General features: G+C 43.5%; 1 protein-coding gene across 1 annotated transcript in view; it reads left to right on the forward strand.

The window, feature by feature from the left end:
- The window catches only part of LOC111964505 (collagen alpha-2(I) chain-like), a 131438-nt gene extending 114187 nt beyond the window's left edge, over nucleotides 1–17251 (forward strand). Inside the window, exons 31-68 of the mRNA XM_070443566.1 lie at nucleotides 614–658; nucleotides 2268–2321; nucleotides 2561–2614; nucleotides 2723–2776; nucleotides 2920–2973; nucleotides 3116–3169; nucleotides 3303–3347; nucleotides 4662–4706; nucleotides 4879–4986; nucleotides 5287–5340; nucleotides 5578–5631; nucleotides 5717–5770; nucleotides 5868–5975; nucleotides 6154–6207; nucleotides 6641–6748; nucleotides 6921–6974; nucleotides 7391–7444; nucleotides 7600–7653; nucleotides 7763–7816; nucleotides 7917–8024; nucleotides 8228–8281; nucleotides 8461–8514; nucleotides 8772–8825; nucleotides 9005–9058; nucleotides 9275–9328; nucleotides 9464–9517; nucleotides 9728–9781; nucleotides 9868–9921; nucleotides 10892–10945; nucleotides 11163–11216; nucleotides 11808–11825; nucleotides 12087–12140; nucleotides 12460–12522; nucleotides 12630–12795; nucleotides 13101–13210; nucleotides 13778–13858; nucleotides 14052–14234; nucleotides 14444–17251. Coding sequence (XP_070299667.1) covers nucleotides 614–658; nucleotides 2268–2321; nucleotides 2561–2614; nucleotides 2723–2776; nucleotides 2920–2973; nucleotides 3116–3169; nucleotides 3303–3347; nucleotides 4662–4706; nucleotides 4879–4986; nucleotides 5287–5340; nucleotides 5578–5631; nucleotides 5717–5770; nucleotides 5868–5975; nucleotides 6154–6207; nucleotides 6641–6748; nucleotides 6921–6974; nucleotides 7391–7444; nucleotides 7600–7653; nucleotides 7763–7816; nucleotides 7917–8024; nucleotides 8228–8281; nucleotides 8461–8514; nucleotides 8772–8825; nucleotides 9005–9058; nucleotides 9275–9328; nucleotides 9464–9517; nucleotides 9728–9781; nucleotides 9868–9921; nucleotides 10892–10945; nucleotides 11163–11216; nucleotides 11808–11825; nucleotides 12087–12140; nucleotides 12460–12522; nucleotides 12630–12795; nucleotides 13101–13210; nucleotides 13778–13858; nucleotides 14052–14234; nucleotides 14444–14596 — 2637 coding nt within the window. The 3' untranslated portion in view covers nucleotides 14597–17251. The remainder of the gene's footprint in view (nucleotides 1–613; nucleotides 659–2267; nucleotides 2322–2560; nucleotides 2615–2722; nucleotides 2777–2919; nucleotides 2974–3115; nucleotides 3170–3302; nucleotides 3348–4661; nucleotides 4707–4878; nucleotides 4987–5286; nucleotides 5341–5577; nucleotides 5632–5716; nucleotides 5771–5867; nucleotides 5976–6153; nucleotides 6208–6640; nucleotides 6749–6920; nucleotides 6975–7390; nucleotides 7445–7599; nucleotides 7654–7762; nucleotides 7817–7916; nucleotides 8025–8227; nucleotides 8282–8460; nucleotides 8515–8771; nucleotides 8826–9004; nucleotides 9059–9274; nucleotides 9329–9463; nucleotides 9518–9727; nucleotides 9782–9867; nucleotides 9922–10891; nucleotides 10946–11162; nucleotides 11217–11807; nucleotides 11826–12086; nucleotides 12141–12459; nucleotides 12523–12629; nucleotides 12796–13100; nucleotides 13211–13777; nucleotides 13859–14051; nucleotides 14235–14443) is intronic.
- Nucleotides 17252–17923: the final 672 nt, after the last annotated feature.

Here is a 17923-nt window from a genome sequence, read left to right on the forward strand (position 1 = left end):
TACACTGAGCCATGTACACAAAATAGACTGCCAATCAACAGTTTTTCTTTTGTCAGATTTTTTCCTGTCTGCACTGCATATATTGGCAGATATTTGAAAGTATTGCTGAAGAAAAGTATAGGTGCAATCAGAAAGGATTATAGTAAAATGTCTCCTGAGTAGGGTTGTCCTGTGTTTCCAGAATTCAGATGGAAAATTCCTGGAAGTTACCGAATTTTGCAACCCTACTCCTGAGGGTTTCTGTAGAATCAGATAATGAGTTGTGAACAACTGTAGTCATTCTGGTTCTGAACAGCAGATGGCAATCTTCACAACCCTGCTTCGTGTGACATATTCACAAGTGATTGTCATTGCATGTGGGGCAGACAAACCGGAATATGCATTCTCAACTTTAATTCATCCCTCCTCAATTTCAACCTCATCTCATTACATTCTAACATGAATATAACAAGATGAATGGCATTTGTGTCCTTGTTTATAATGTGTAGTTATGGAGTTACTGTATTTGCTAATGGTCAGCGCTATGTCTCTTATTCACATTAATGCTTGTGTATACAGTGCATGACCTCTGTTGGTGTCTATTGAGTTGACACTCGTTTCTCACGTGTTGCAGGGTCTCTCTGGTTCAGTGGCAATAGCTGGCAGTAAAGGCKTAAAGGTAAAACCAAGAAGATACTTTAACAGTATACATAGGCTTATCGTAGAGACTCATACTCAATACATGTGGTTCAAGTAAAGGTCACCATGAGACTTAGTAACTCTAAGAACWTCTTATAGTCAGTCTCATTATGTTTAAATTCATTGGTTGGTCAATGATATACTGTAATTCTCCCAGCTCAGCTATTTTTGACCGGGCAGTGCGAGGTGCTGAAGGAAAGCAAATAAAAACACTGTGTCACATTTTATAGGACACCCCTGAAATATATGATGGGTTTTATATGATTTTGTGACCAGGCAATCACAACAAACGCAGACTAGGCCCAAAAAATGTAATAGGGCAGAAAAGTACTTGCTACCGAGCTAGTTAACGATATCAGGTGTCTCTCCATGCTTGTAAACGGGAGCTGTAAAAGGTTCAGGAGTGTGAGGGCGTAGGTCAGTGATATTGCATCGCCGCCACACACACTGATGGTTTCCCACGCACGAGCGCACACACACACACACCTGTGCATTCACACACACACTCTCACATAAACATATGAGTGTGTGGGGTGTGGATAATACAATATGAGGAGGCGTGAAAGTGGTTTCTAGCCCAGTCAGTCACCTCCAGAGGGTCTGTGATCTGGCCAGTGTATTGTTCTTCAACCTCAGCTATATACTGTATTATAAACTGGGTGGTTTGAGCCCTGAATGCTGATTGGTTGAAAGCCGTGGTGTATCAGACCATATACCACAGGTATGACACATTTTATTTTTACTTTTCTACTTATGTTGGTAACCAATTAATAAAAGCAATAAGGCACCTCAGGGGTTTGTGTATGGCCAATATACCACTGCTAAGAACTGTATCCAGGCACTCTGTGTTGCGTCTTGCATAACAGCCCTTGGCCGTGGTATATTGGTCATATACCACACCCCCCCGGGCCTTATTGCTTAAATATAGACTCCTCACCAGGCAGAGAGAACACTGAGGGGAGACAGGAGAAGGAAGCAGAGGAAGAGGGATGGCTAAGATAAATGATTTGGCATGTGGGCATTATCACCAATTGATTATCCATTTGATAAAGTTATATGCCACTGCCATCATCGACATATCCATAAAAACCACAAAATAAAAATGTTAGATTTCCAATTTAGATAGCTYAAAGTTGTTCTTTGATTTAATGTTCCTTGCAGGAACATAGACATTACTCCATTGTTGATGTTTATATTATTAGGTGGTATTATTGGTAACAAAGATGGACGAGGTAGCCCATTAAATTGGGTACAGTTAACCTCTGTACATAACCAGAGAAARAATTACTGAATAGCCTGCATATAGTTGGTCCAATTAACTCATGATTACAAAGTCATTAAGCGGTAGATTAAACAGCTGAATAGCAAAACATTTATAAACTCTGAATCGACTCACAGCATTGTGCAAACATTTTCATTGTATTATATGTAATCAATTCCAATTCGTTTTTTATTTGCATTTTAATGTTCTAATCGAGTACACCCATGCGATAAGCTCTCTTCTTTCTTCCTCTCTCCATCATTCTCTCATTCTCCTCTCTCCTCTTACTCTTTCCATCACTCTTTCGCCTTCCTTGTCCTTGCTCAAGGGATTCCAGGGCATTGCTGGAGAGCCAGGTCCAGATGGCCCCTCAGGACCTCCGGTGAGTCTAGAAGGCCTCAAAGTTTATTCCAATCAGACACTTTAAGTTATTGTGTTCCACCAACAATCATAGGACATTGATTGTGGATATTACTATCATAAACATGCACAATGATCTGGCAGACATGCCTAAATAATCAATTACTAGCTGCAATGATGAGCCATGAACAGAGTTAGTGTTGGGGACTGAGGCCATCTGCACACAGCGTGCAGTGTGAGTGACTACTGTCTCATTGACAGGGCCCACCTGGACGGATAGGACCAACAGGTATCCCTGGGCCTCTGGGAGAGAGGGTCAGTGACACATTTAACAAGAAAGTGATTAATGTGATTCTCAATAGGACAACTTTGAACCGTGTGTGTGTGTGTGTGTGTGTGTGTGACGCTGTCTCTCTCCATCAGGGCTTCACTGGGAAGGAAGGTGTGGAGGGCCCACAGGGCTCAGTAGGCACATATGTAAGTGATGCTTCTGTAGGGCGTATAGGGCAAAGGGTTTGATCAGCACACTGAGAATGTCTCTGTTTTGTCCTCGTGTGCGCGTGTGCGTGTGTGTGTGCAACGTCCTTATATTACCACTCCCGTGTCTCTCTTGCCCCCAGGGTTTCCCGGGTAACGTGGGAATGCGTGGTACAACAGCTCACATGGGAGAGAGGGTAAGGACACTCATATGAGTTATGTAGTCAGTGATTATTCCAAACGGCCATACCAGACCTGCACCAGAATCACGTGTTTCTATGTGTAGCTCCTTTGAAATGTTTAGTCGTTATTGCGACTGACGGTGTATTTGTGTCTCAGGGAGAGACCGGCGTGAGAGGCCTGCCTGGTCCTTCTGGGAAGGCTGGACCTCCAGTAAGTAACTGTGCTGTCATTGACAAGTCCACATACTGTATGTGACAAGTCCTTGTAGACAACTTCATTGAGTCTGGCGTTAGTTTGGGTGCTGGGTGTATTGAGTCTGTGCTGACTGGGCTGTATTTTATAGGGTTTATCAGGACCTCCTGGGGAGAGAGGCCKTCCAGGACCTCAGGTGAGATCAACCTCAATCACATTGGTCAATCAATTTTTATTTCTTTTTTTTGTTTCACCTTTATTTAACCAGGTAMGCTAGTTGAAAACAAGTTCTCATTTACAACTGCGATCTGGCCAAGATAAAGCAAAGCAGTTCGACACATACAACAACACAGAGTTACACATGGAATAAACAAACATARAGTCAATAATACAGTAGAAAAAGTCTATATACAGTGTGCAAATGAGGTAGGATAAGGAAGGTAAYGCAATAAATAGGCCATAGTGGCAGAATAATTACAATATACCAATTAAACACTGGAGTGATTGATGTGCAGAAGATGAATGTGCAAGTAGAGATACTGGGGTGTAAAGGAGCAAGATAAATAAATACAGTATGGGGATGAGGTKGTTGGATGGGCTATTTACAGATGGGCTATGTACAGGTGCAGTGATCTGTGAGCTGCTCTGATAGCTGGTGCTTAAAGCTAGTGAGAGAGATGAGTCTCCAGCTTCAGTGATTTTTGCAGTTCGTTCCAGTCATTGGCAGCAGAGAACTGGAAGGAAAGGCGGCCAAAGGAGGAATTGGCTTTGGGGTGACCAGTGAGATATACCTGCTGGAGCGCGTGCTACGGGTGGGTGCTGCTATGGTGACCAGTGAGCTGAGATACCTAGCAAAGACTTGTAGATGACCTGGAACCAGTGGATTTGGCGACGGGTATGAAGTGAGGGCCAGCCAACGAGAGCGTACAAGTTGCAATGGTGGGTAGTATATTGGGCTTTGGTGACAAAACGGATGGCACTGTGAGTGTTGGAGGCTATTATTTAAATGACATCGCCGAAGTCGAGGATCGGTAGGATGGTCAGTTTTACGAGGGTATGTTTGGCAGCATGAGTGAAGGATGCTTTTTTGCGAAATAGGAAGCCGATACTAGATTTAATTTTGGATTGGAGATGCTTAATGTGAGTCTAGAAGGAGAGTTTACAGTCTAGCCAGACACCTAGGTATTTGTAGWTGTCCACGTATTCTAAGTCAGAACCGTCCAGAGTAGTGATGCTGGACGGCGGGCAGGTGCAGGCAGCGATCGGTTGAAGAGCATGCATTTAGTTTTACTTGCATTTAAGAGCAGTTGGAGGCCACGGAAGGAGAGTTGTATGGCATTGAAGCTCGTCTGGAGGTTAGTTAACACAGTGTCCAAAGAAGTGTCCAATACCAGAACTACATTTCCCAAATATCTCCTTTGAAAAATCAATCCGCAATGTGATGGTCATTGGCTGTATTTTGTAGTCCATGCTTTTCCTCCTTAATGATCTCTCTTGGTTTTCTCGTCAGGGTCGGKTGGGGGATCTGGGACCCACAGGGTCAGGGGGCCTACAGGTGAGTTAAAGCAGAACAGGCCTTATCACCACTCCATCAACAGTCCAAATGTTCTTACAGATCCATGCTCTATAATACACTGTCAATGTATAGTTAGTCTTGCTTGGCCAGACCAAAAGTTTAGACACAATATACAATGGGAACAAGACCAATCCTCACATGTGTGTTCCAGGGACCCCCGGGTCTGCAGGGTTCAGATGGAGGGACAGGGAAGCCGGGGCCCAGGGGAAGCAGAGGGCCTCCGGGGACACAAGGTCCTGACGGACCAGCAGGAACCTCAGTGAGTGGGTACTTTCCAGCCGCTGCTCTCTTCTCCTCTAAACAACCTCTGAGGACTGTAACCTCTAGAACCTCTGTATAATCTCGTATGGGACATTGATGCCTGTTGGATGGATTTCTTGTCAGGGTTCAGTAGGTGAAATCAATCAATGTATTAGTAATTTATTAGATGGCTTACGGTTCGTCARCCATCGCATGCTTATTTGGCATGGTTTGGGATACCAAGCACAGCCCTTTAGCCATGTTTCAGTGTGATGCTGTGTTGTCCACCATTTTAAACTCTATGTGGTCCAATTCCCAGGGAATTTCAGGTGCTGGTGGACTCATAGGACCAGCAGGGGAAAGAGGAGAAATGGTAAGTACAGCAAATATAATGACATGATGACAATATTATGTCTAGGGATGCAAAATTCCGGTAACTTTCCCCAAAATGTTCCGGTTTTCAAGATATCCTGGTTGGAGAATTCCGGATTTCCTGCTTATTCCCTACTGATTTGGAAAAGTTGCCGGAATTCTGCAACCCTAAATATGTATGATCTAGCAATGTTTGATGTGCTGTGTGTTTAACCACATTGTTTTTGGAACATGTCAGGGTATGCTGGGACCTCATGGGGATCTTGGTCCTCCTGGACTGGATGGGGAACAGGTTGGTAGAACACACTTCGAATAGGAAGTCTAATGTTTCAGGCAGGTGCGTTTTGTGATAGTTCTCTTCCGTTTCCTGTTTCCAGGGTACTCCTGGCCAATCAGGGTTGGAGGGGCCACCAGGAACGAAAGGGGAACAGGTCAGTGATACTGACACAATGATGCCTCTACAAACACATGGTTTAAATATATTTTTCACTTCTCAATACTTCTTCTTCTACTTCACATGTATTCTAGGGGGACCTAGGGCCTTGTGGGAAGTTTGGTCCTCCAGGGCAGCCTGGAGATCGAGGCCTACAGGGGCTCAAAGGGTTGCAAGGCTCTCGTGGACAAATGGGAAAAGAGGTGAGCGTGCCTTTGTCAGTTGATGTCTACGCTACCTACCTGAACCATCACCTGTAGATTCTCACATGTGCACTTACTGTATGTAGTACATATCCCTTTACCCAAGCATCATACACACAACCAGACCATACAATATACTCTGCAGTGTAACTCTTGAGATGTCTCATTTGGTTCTTAGGGTGATGTTGGACCTACTGGCGATGCTGGTGGTCCAGGTTTCAAAGGGGAGAAGGTAAACAAACACTGACTTTTCGGCACACAGCATCAATGTGAATGTGCTGTACGTATACTACATATCTATTCTATTCATATCTATTGCATTGGACACAAATTATTGACAGGGCCATAGAGGGGGTGGGTAGTGGTTACAAACAGGTTGAAAACTGGTTAAAATTACATCATTACAAACAGGTTGAAGATTTGTTGAAATGTATTTTTTATTTTAATTTTAATTTAACCTTTATTTAACTAGGCAAGTCAGTTAAGAACAAATTATTATTTACAATGACGGCCTACCCATAATTACAAACAGGTTGAAATCTGGTTGAAAGAACGTAATTACAAACAGGTAGAAATCTGGTTGAAAGAACGTCATTACAAACAGGTTGAAATCTGGTTGAAATTACATCATGGTGATGTCTGACTGACATGGCTGTTATTTGCAGGGTGATGTGGGGCCTCTGGGGCCAACAGGGCGGAATGGTCCATGGGGGGCGCTGGGGGAGAATGGGGAGAAGGGACCAAAAGGAGAAAAGGCCCACATCGGACTTATGGTGAGTGCTCAGATGACAATACATAGTGAGCTGCACATTCTAGCTTATGTTCAACACACATTGAAACCATCAAATGGAATCAACTGAAGTGATTTTCAATATGATTTTTGAGATGTGGCTTTGGGTGGTCAATTTGATGACTGTTGCTCCACGTCTGTGCTGTGTCCACCAGGGTCAGCCAGGATTTATGGGAGGACTAGGACCTGCAGGCTTGTCAGGGCTACAGGTGAGGCAGGAAGCGATATTTATGTCAATGAAATGTACGTGTTTTTCTCTGACAAGTATTGACCACTATCAGATACTACTACAGTATATGTCACTCGAAGTTCTACATTTCTTGTTGACATTAACTCAAATTGATCCATGTCCAATGAGCATATATATTTCCCAATAGATTAGACTTCTCTGCTCTGTTAGGCTCTTTCTCAATTTATCTTTCCTCGATTCCTCACATCCTCTTTTTTTGCTTCTTTCTCAAAACCGATTTGAGAAGAAGACCTGAAGGGAGGGACCTTGAATCTAGTCCTCCAATATGGTTGAGAAGGAGGCGAGGAGATAGGATGGGAGGAATTGAGGAAAGACGGTTGGACATAGTGTTGTCAGGGTAACGGTGATTCATTGGTCTCTTCTACTTCTTCTCAGGGTATCATGGGCCTCAGGGGGCCTCCAGGGCCAGATGGACCTGAAGGAGAGAAGGTAATGACTTGATTCCCTGGCCTGCACATCAAATGGAGGAGCAATTTAGGACAGGGAAATACTAAACGCTTCCACTACCCCAAAAAAATCCAAGCAATTACTTCAGAGCAGACCTGTAATTCCCATCTGCTTTCTCTGTCTCTCTCTTTCTCTAGGGCCAGTCTGGGTCTGGCGGAGCCATCGGACGTCCTGGCAGAACAGGGCCTCCGGTAACAGTCGCTTCATAACCTAATTACTACAGTACTGATATTGTATGCAGGGTGAATGGCATTTGTCCTTTTGGTATAATTTCATGTTGTCTTGTTGTTGTATTCTCAGGGGGTGGCTGGAGTCTCAGGGGTCAGAGGTGACCCAGGGAAGCCAAGAGCACAGGTCTGTGTCTTTTAGACCACCGTCTATTCAAGTCAATCATATTCCCAGTGATTCCCCTACAAATAGCATTATCCATGTGCTGGTGTGGTGTACATTGCAGGGTCCAGTTGGGAAGGTTGGGCCTGAGGGAGACTTGGGCCATAAAGGTGAGCCAGGGCCAGACGGGGAAAAAGGGGAGCCAGGGGGATCAGGCGAGCCAGGAGAACAGGTGAGCACATTGTGTTGCTGCCAGTTTGGCCCTTAGGCCCCTAAAGCAACACATCAGTTCAGGTGAAATAGACAGTGCCCAATTTAACCCCAATTCAATGTCTGGTTTTATTATAAATATAATTTTCATAATATACTCTACCGTGCAATAAATCAGAAATAGATAAGTCTTCAAGGTATTTGATTTTGTATTGGTCTCTCTAGGGGCTCGACGGTCTGCCAGGCATCAGAGGGCCACCAGCACTTCCTGGTTTAGAGGTAAAGAGCAGCGACATCTTAGTCTGGTCCCAGATCTGTTTGTGCACTTGCCAACTCTGTTGCTCATTGTCAAGTCAAACATGTCTGGCACTCAGGCTAGAAAAATCTTTCCTCAAAGACATACTATTTGTTTCGGCTTCATTTTTCCTTGTTTGTTATTGTCTCCTCTCCCACCACAGGGGCTACAGGGTGAGGTGGGAGCCCAGGGGCCAGAAGGTCCCGTTGGGGTGCTGGTGAGTACACAGACACAAGGGTGGGGCACAGGGATGCCATGGATGATGTAACTGCATTAGGCTCCTACAGCAGCGGGTTTCCTTCTGGGTTTGTTGTCTAGCCGATAATGATGACCTCAAGCAGTATCAAATGGTCATCTTCAGTATGTAAAACTAACAGCACTACCAGAAGGTCACCTATATTTTTTCAACCTGATAAGCTTTCTCTGACATCGTGGATGTTTCTTAAAGTCATTCTATTGTGTTGAATGTTGCAGGGTGTCAGGGGAAGCCAAGGACCTGAGGGACAACAGGGACTGAAAGGAGAGAAGGTGAGATCAAGATGCTCCATCTCTCTATTATCCTTTTCTCATTCCTTCTCCTCTTTGTACTGTGAAACCCAATCTCAAGTCTGGCACTGCCCTGCATTCAGCTCACCTCTCTGGGGCACTTGTGCACACAGAGGCTAGATTATATCCTCCTGTTTGTTGATGCTGTGTTTGCTCAACAGGGAGATGACGGCAGAGATGGATCACCTGGAAAGACAGGTCACATCGGAAGGAGGGTGAGGGCTCCCTCCTTCAATCCATTCAATTTCACAGTGTGAATAAAAGGGGTTGTATTCTAGGAAAATAGATTATCCAGGTTCATGAATGAAAGATGAGGGATGCACTCAAAAGTAGCTCACTACAAAGGGAATAGGGTGTCATTTGGGACACAACCAAGATTTGTCAGTGTGTTTTACCCTTGCCTCGTTCACCAACATTGTAAACATTCACAGGGGAAAAGAGGCAAGGCTGGAATCAGGGGCACAAGAGGAGAGAGAGGACCAAAGGTCAGAGGTCGGGTGATGTGAAGGGTCACACACGCACATGCACACACACACACACCCACACTCCAATCTCTTAACCATGCTGTATATTATACATATCATGGTGTGCACGAACGTTGTGTCCTGTCATTCCTACAGGGGAAAAGGGGAAATGTGGGATTGATTGGTCCTCCAGGATGGGCAGGGTCTATAGTAAGTCCAACAGATTGATACTGTCTCATCAATTAGGACTGTCATCATCCACGCTCTGTTTCACCATTTCTTCATTCAACCCCAGGCAGAGATAGTATCTGATGTACTTCACTGTGAGCAGTGTTGTTTCATTAGAGTAAAGCATTGTTACGTGATAATGCTTTAGGTCGACTGATGATTGATATATAGCTGACGTATTTTCTCTCTCAGGGAATCCCAGGCTTGCGAGGAGACGGAGGGGATCAGGGTGATAAAGGGAGCAAGGTAGGAATAGAATTTAATTATTGATACTAGTGAATCAGAGAGTTGCATTGTGAAGCCTTATTTACCATATATGTTCCCCCCTACAGGGAGAGAAAGGGGACATAGGGCCGCTCGGTCCACCAGGGGGTGATGGCCTAAAGGTACGTTTTGATTGAAAAACGTTTGGTATTCATAAAACGTCTCAGAGTAGGAGTGCTGATCTAGGATCAGGTCCCCACCTGTCCATTGTCAGGATTCACCTAGCGGTCATGATTTGGGTCTGTACAAATGTTTGATGTATCAGAATAATTGATTATGCTTATGTTTTATTAATAGAAGGGGAGGGGTTTTAAGACCCCTCCCTCCTTACATTTATAGGGTTTTAGACTACGGATTAACAATAGATATATTCATTGTAGAAGTTTAGTATTGTTCTACAGTTGTATTTTAGTTTTCTCTCTCTCTCTCTCTGCCTCATTATAAAGAGGCCCCTCTTAGAAATGTGTGACTTAGACAGAACTCTGCAGCGGAGTGAAGGAGATAAGACTAGGCAAACATTCCACAATAAATCAACTTTGGGGGGAGGGGACATTTACTGCTAAGTTTTTAGCTAACAATAAAGACCCTGTTTATACAGCTTTGTAGGCATGGTTCTGGTCCCAGGAGTAGAGGATGATGACGTAGGCAGTGACATCACCAGGGCGCGACTTAGGGTTTAATGAAACCACTGGAGACCTTTTGTTGGATGCAGAACTTACTCGGAAATATGCGTGCTATGTTCCTGTTTGTCAACTTCTGTCTACAATTGCATTAATAAAGGTTTTTGAATGATTTTAATTAAAGATATTGTAATAATGCTAATTTCACCAATGAACCAATGATTGACAAAGAAGGACGTAAGGAACGAACCCTAACACCATCAACTTCAATCTAGAATGCAAAACGTATCCTAGGTCAACACTCCTACTCTGAGACACTACAAACAAGCCTTGGTGTCAGTTTTAACACCATAGAAAAATGACATACAGACAGGTTTGGCAACATTCCAGAAATAGGACGTTGCCTAAAATACTATGCTGTAAGTAGGAGATGGGCCGTGACAAACAGACTGGCTAACTGTATGTTTTACAGGGTAGTCAGAGTCCTGTTGGGGTGCCAGGACAGACAGGTCCAAAGGGAGATCAGGTGAAACAACATTATCTCAACACACTCTTCCTTTCAAACCATCTATAGCAAGAACTCTCAATGATAGCACCATAGCCATTAGTGACAGTTACCAAAAGCCATGAGGCTCATTGAACCAATAGTGATCTATCCAAGTTTTTTTTGCTTTCTTTTTCTTTCTGAAAAGATTCGTTGATAACTGTTTATCAACGTTTCATGATCTATTATTTCCCACCAGGGGAATATTGGACCTTCTGGGCCAAGAGGAACACCTGGGATGCCAGGACTACCTGTAAGTAACCCTTCCTGGATCATCCCAGAAATATCTTCCCAAGCCCTTTCAATCCTCCCAAATGGCTCCCTATTACTTAAGTAGTGCACTACGGACCCTGGTCAAAAGTAGTGCACTATATATGGAATCTATGTTCCATTTGGGTGCACAGGGAATGTAAAATCATAGTTCTTTTGCAAGGACAAACGAGCGCTAGAACACTAAGTCCATCATTCAGCCACATAGCTTGACAACCCCCATGTCTATTAACCATCAAGACGAAGACTCTGTGAATGCCTAAAAGTAAGTTATTATGATGATTATGATAATGTCTAGAATTCCTTTTAAATTGCAGACTGTCTTATATAAGTTCATTTCTTTGTTATCACCAGACTGTCCTGCCATTCTGCCGTTCTCTCTGAGTTTAGCTGTAGATTATTACTCTGTTCAACTCGCCATTGCCTCGGCTCTTAAAAGCATTGAAGCTGTAGCTAATGTGATCATAATGCAGTGAGTCAAGGCATCGCAAGGTTGCAACAGCTGTTAGTGCAGAGCGGTGTGCTTCCGACCTGAGAGTCAAACTCATCTCCTTTTTCTTCTCTCGATCTGTAGGGTTTGTTTGGAGAAAAGGTATGATATAACAAATGAGTTTCTTGTTTTCTCAACATTTCAAAACCAAACCCCATGTAGAGCTGCGTGTTAGCTTTTTCTCACAGTAAAAGCAAACCTTCACAATCACATATGTCATCACAATGGAAAACACAGAGGGGAAAGTAGTGGGATAGTACTACAGTGTGCATTTCCTTATCTAACTACATTTGAATATGGCGTAGTAAGTATGGAATGGTAGAAATCCACTCTCGTCTCACTATATGGCCTGTATGTCCATAGGGTTTGAAAGGATTTGAGGGATATCCTGGGCAACCTGGTAAGAGGGGCCTGCCGGTAAGTGACACTGATTTCATACGCAATGGTCAATAGTACATTTCGTCAAATGCTGAAGATTGACCACAGAGACAAAAAAAAAAAGATTGCATCCATCACACAGTAACCTCCCACTTAGGGTAACACAATTCTGATTATGTTCCTGAAAATTCCCAGATTTTCTAGAAATACTTGTTGGAGGATTCCCGGATTTCGTGCTTATTCCCACCTGATTTGAGGAAAAGTCCAACTGGGATTTCTGGAAAACCTGGGTATTTTGAGAAAGTTACTGGAATTTTACAACCCTAGTCCCACTCTTTTTTTGTTGCGTTTGTTTCAGGGGGCACCTGGACTCCCAGGACTTCCAGGTCCTTCAGTGAATATGACCCTCACTCAACTCAAGGCAAGTCATTCATCTTCGGCAAGTAGGACTGTGTCCCAAAAGCCACTAGATGAAGTGGTGAAAGGAATAACTCCATAATGATCACATCGTTCTCATCACCATTGTAGGACCTGATGTACCTGTCAGACAAGCCCAACTACCCCCTGATCCAGACCCTYCTGGACTCTCTGCACCAGGACCTGAGGCTGCTGCTGGACCCACCTGACGGCAGCAAGGAGCACCCTGCCACCACCTGCCTGGAGCTGTGGCTCTGCCACCCTGATTACACTAGTGGTCAGAAACCCTATCTATACCTGTATTGTATATCTATGAGCCAAAGCCCTTTGTGCTGCTTGAAAATACTCATTAGAGTGGCCACAGCATCCTAATCCCATGGCTCCCAAATTGTCAAAGCAAATTAGAAGCACGGTAGAGAAAGACAATGTTATCCATTGTATGGCTTGTTCTCAGAGGAAGATCTCATAGCTCTTTAGGAGTGTCGTTGCACATCATAGCGTATGGCGCCTAGTGAATAGACCTGAATGTTACAGGTCAGGATGAGGATACACTGAGATGATGGTTGCTGTTTGTCTGTACAGGGATGTATTACATTGATCCTAACCAGGGCAGCCCTGCTGATGCTCTCCTGGCCTACTGCAACTTCTCTGGCACAGCCGCACACACCTGCCTTCACCCCAGAGACGCCCAGGTAGACAATAACATCATCAGTATCCCACACATCTCACCTCTCACCCTCACACCTCTCTATCAAACCAACAGTGGGAATAATCCTGCAACAAATGGCTACAGAATAATGAGATGCTGTCTGGACAAGCAGAGAATAAATCAATTTTTAACGGGAATCCAATTTATTTGTTTGGTTTTTTTGCCTTTGAGCTAAATGCTAATATCAAGAACAGAGACTGTCAACATACACATTTTTAAATATGCCTCCAGATATCAGTGTAAACTTTTTAGAATTCATGCCATCGACCAGTGTGTATCTGACAATTGAGCAGGTCCTGCAAGCTAATATCCACAATCATATTTATACTTAATACCATACGCATAATACATAATCCTATTCATACTTAATACCATACGCATAATATATAATCATATTTTAATACCATACTCATAATGCATAATCATATTCATACGTAATAACATACTCATAATACATAATCATATTTTAATACCATACTCATAATACATAATCATATTCATACTTAATACCATACTGATAGTACATAATAATATTGGTTTCTACATAAAGATGCCCACGAAGGCCTGGCTTATGGATTCAGAGACAGACAGCTCATTCCAATGGCTCAGCAAGCAGGAACAAGGATTTCAGGTTGTCTGTTCTCTCTACTTCTCCTCTGAAATATACTCTCTTTCTCTAGTGTCAACTATTCCATTTATAGTAACGGAAAGCTAATTCAATAGTAACTGCATCAATTGAGTGTATTATATTTGTACTGATGTCTCACAGTCTCTCATAGCTGACTTCTAAAGCATAATGTCTGCCTTTCTGCCACCACTGGCAGTTCTATTATCCAGGGGCCAATGTGGTCCAGATGCGTTTCCTGAGGTTGCAGAGTTGGAGAGCCTTGCAGAAGATCACCTACACCTGCCACCCGGGACACAGACTGGGCCACACAGACAGAGAGGTCAAGTTCCTGACAGACACAAGGAGACAGAGTTACTTAGGAGCTCTTAACGACTGCATTGTAAGTTTTTATTTTTATTTTTAATTTGACTAAGTATTTCACTTACAAATACTTTAGAGTTATGCACTCCTTGCTAAGAGTGACAATGGGATGTCACAAAAGATCAAGTAGGAGAAATAGGATTGAAAAATATGTTTTTTTTTTCATGATCGCTGATGTATATTATTGGCCAACTGCGTAATTGTTTTTCTGTCTTTGTGCTGTGGCAGCCGGGAGAAGAGGTGGACTCGCTGGAGCCGCGGGAGTCTGTGTTTGAATTTGAGGACCTRAACCTGCTTCCTGTGAGAGATGTGGCTGTGTTCGGGGGCGGAAATGTCACACGCGAGTTTGGCTTCACCATCGGGCCCGTGTGTTTCAGCTAGAGAGGGAGACATGGGGCCTATAGGCTCATTTCCCACCCCCTTGGACACACCGAGGGAGGATAAGAGACTGTGTTCAGGACCCCAAGACAGCTAGAGAACAAGAAGACAAAGGGAATCAATCCCTCTGGCATTTTGTGATCACTCCTCTTTCCATTTGATATTTTTGGTGGAGATCAATCAATTCTCTAATTGACTGTCTCCACATAAATTTCTCTTTGAGCGTGCATCAATTTCCAAAGTTCTTTTGGACAATTGTGTTTTCGTTTACAGAGACGTTTATCATGTAATGAATATATAATATAATGTTTTGATTTCTATATAAAATGGTTATTTTGAATCTTTTTCCATTTGTTTTCACAGCAACAGTTTATTATGCTGTAAAGCTTTCCATAATAGCCAACGACCTATTTTGTATATGAACAGTCCTATGCCCTAATGGTCTGTTTTGTATCCGATGCAGTGGATTCAACCTCTCAACAATGTGTTCCATTTGGACACAGCTCACGTTGTCCTGTAGGTCATCCCTGACCTACAAAGGTGCTCACTGACAAACCACTGCTTGTACTTCAGGAGCCAAGGAACTCGCTTTTGCGTTGTTGAACTTGTTTCTTTAGATTAGATAATGACCAACCTGTTCTAAAACCCGGATCTCTTGCAATTAACTGATTCCCTCCCTGTTGGCAGTGATGGAAGCAACAAAAAATAATATTTCAGCCATCCTTGACATTTGTACAGTTACTGGCCTATTTTTTATTTGTAAAAAACCATTCTTGTGGTACAGTCTCAGGTGCAGTCTTGATATTCAACATGGCACTGAAGCTGCTGTGCACACTACGTGATGTATATTACGTGCATTCAAAACATAACTCAATTGAAGTGCTATAGATCTATTTCAGGTGTTCTAATAAAGAGGCATTATGTTGGACTGCTGGCTCTCCCGCCCAAGCACTTTAGCACTGAGCAATTGCTTTCCAAGTCATCATTTCATTCAATCAATTAGCCTAAGTGAAGAAGCAGCATACCCTGTCCCTGCAGCTGCTCAGCAATGCCAGGATTGCTCAAGAGGTGGGGGTTCATTATTGGCCTGTGTTCACAAAGTGTTTCAGACTATGAGTGCTGATCTCAGATCAGTTTAGCCAGATCAGTTTAGCAGTGCATTTAATTTTTTTTCCATCATATTTTTCATCATAAAGCAATTCACTATTGTAGTCGTCTGTCTCTACAGATGTAGGATCTTAATTTGAACACTCTTTTGTTGCTGAAAATTTGCAAACCTATAGTGTATTAATGTCCATTAATTATAATCCACATAACAATTCACATTTCATGTTGCTGCAGGATTATTTTCCTCCTGTAGCTAACTGGCTCAAATTAAGATCCTACATATGTACACTATATATACAAAAGTATGTGGACACCCCTTCAAATTAGTGGATTTTAACCACACCTGTTGCTGACAGGTTTGGCGGATGCCAGGAAAACGCTACCTGCCCCAATGCATATTGCCAACTGTAAAGTTTGGTGGAGGAGAAATAATTGCCTGGGTCTGATTGTTATGGTTTGGGCTAGGCCCCTTATTCCAGTGAAGGGAAATCTTAACCCTACAGCATACAATGACATTCTAGACGATTCTGTGCTTCCAACTTTGTGGCAACAGTTTTGGGGAGGCACTTTTCTGTTTCAGCATGACAATGCCCCCGTGCGCAATGCGAGGTCCATACAGAAATGGTTTGTCGAGATTGGTGTGGAAGAACTTGACTGGCCTGCACATAGCCCTGACCTCAACCCCATCGATCACATTTGGGATGAATTAGAACGCCAACTGTGAGCCAGGCCTAATCGCCTAACATCAGTACCCGACCTCACTAATGTTATTGTGGCTGAATGGAAGCACGTCCCCGCAGCAATGTTCCAACATCTAGTGTAAAGGCTGTTTTAGCAGCAAAGGGGGGATCAACACCACATTAATGCTCATGATGTTGGAATGAGATGTTCGACGAGCAGGTGTCCATATACTTTTGGTCATGTAGTGTATGTGTAATGGCCAACCAACGAACAGGGAATTCAGGAAGGTCTCAGGGAACATACAGTATCTTTGCATGCAGTAGCTTGCATTAAGGTCTATGTATAATGTTCTGTCTTATAAGTACTCAACTTCCAATCAGTAGCCACCTCCCATACCAAGCTCCAGGAAGAACATTCCAAGCATGGCAGATAGAAATGTTTCATAGAAGGGTGGACATCACTATGTGGAGTACAAGAAGACAACAGTGTCCTTTCTAGTATACTGTAGGGCTTATTCTTTATCAGCTAAATATTTTATTTTTCACTGTACACACTTGGATCACTGATAGGTAATGACATTTCTTAGGCTCCTACAGCTGTTGGTATTTTTGTAAACAATGTATAGGGGTTCATCCAACCCTAAACACATGCAATTAGTAGCCTAACATCAACATTGAACATGATTGCCTTAGCTGGCTGAGACTGATCATTGGTGCTTTTTAGTTCTTGTTTTGTACAAATCCTCATCATTTGAGATTTTGTTATTACTGTCTTGAAATGATATGCTGGACATTTTTATTCCTGTGTATAATGCAGCAGCTCATTCAAAGAAATGTATCAGCTGAATAAAATAAAAATCACATATCAGTATTCTGTACTTTGCTTTGTTTCAAATTTGATCAACTATAGCCCGAAAGTCTATAGGTTTCTTGAAAAGAAAAGGTTTTCAAGAACCTTGAAAACCTGTGCCACCAACCGTGTGCCACCAACCTTGGGGTGGTGGCACACGGGGTGGTCGACGAAGTTGAGGTGTGAGTCAGAGACCGAGGAGTTATTGGACAAATTGGAGGAGAGTGAACGGAGGGGAGAGTTAGAGACCTTCGAGGAGTTGTTGGACAAATTGCAGGAGAGAGAAGCGAGAGAGCTATTGGTTTGGCGTAGTATGCACTGCATTCGTCCTGAGGAGCGTGTTAGCCGTCCGATGCCACCTGTGCCAGCTTCCTATACTCGTCCTGAGGAACGTGTCATTTGTCCGGTACCATGTGGGCCGGTTCTACGCACCAGGTCTCCAGTGCGCCTCGACAACCCAGTACGTCCTGTGCTAGCTCCCCGCACTCACCGTGCGGAGTGTGTCATCGTTCCGGCACCATCTGTGCCAGCTCTACGCACCAGGTCTCCAGTGCGCCTCCACAGCCCAGTACTTCCTGTGCCTGCTCCTCGCACTCTCCCTCAAGTGCGCTTTCCCAGTCAGGTACGTCCTGTGCCTGCTCCTCGCACTCTCCCTGAAGTACGTGTCTCCAGTCAGGTACGTCCTGTGCCTGC

This window comes from Salvelinus sp. IW2-2015, linkage group LG5 (genome assembly GCF_002910315.2).
Source record: "Salvelinus sp. IW2-2015 linkage group LG5, ASM291031v2, whole genome shotgun sequence".
NCBI lineage: Eukaryota > Metazoa > Chordata > Actinopteri > Salmoniformes > Salmonidae > Salvelinus > Salvelinus sp. IW2-2015.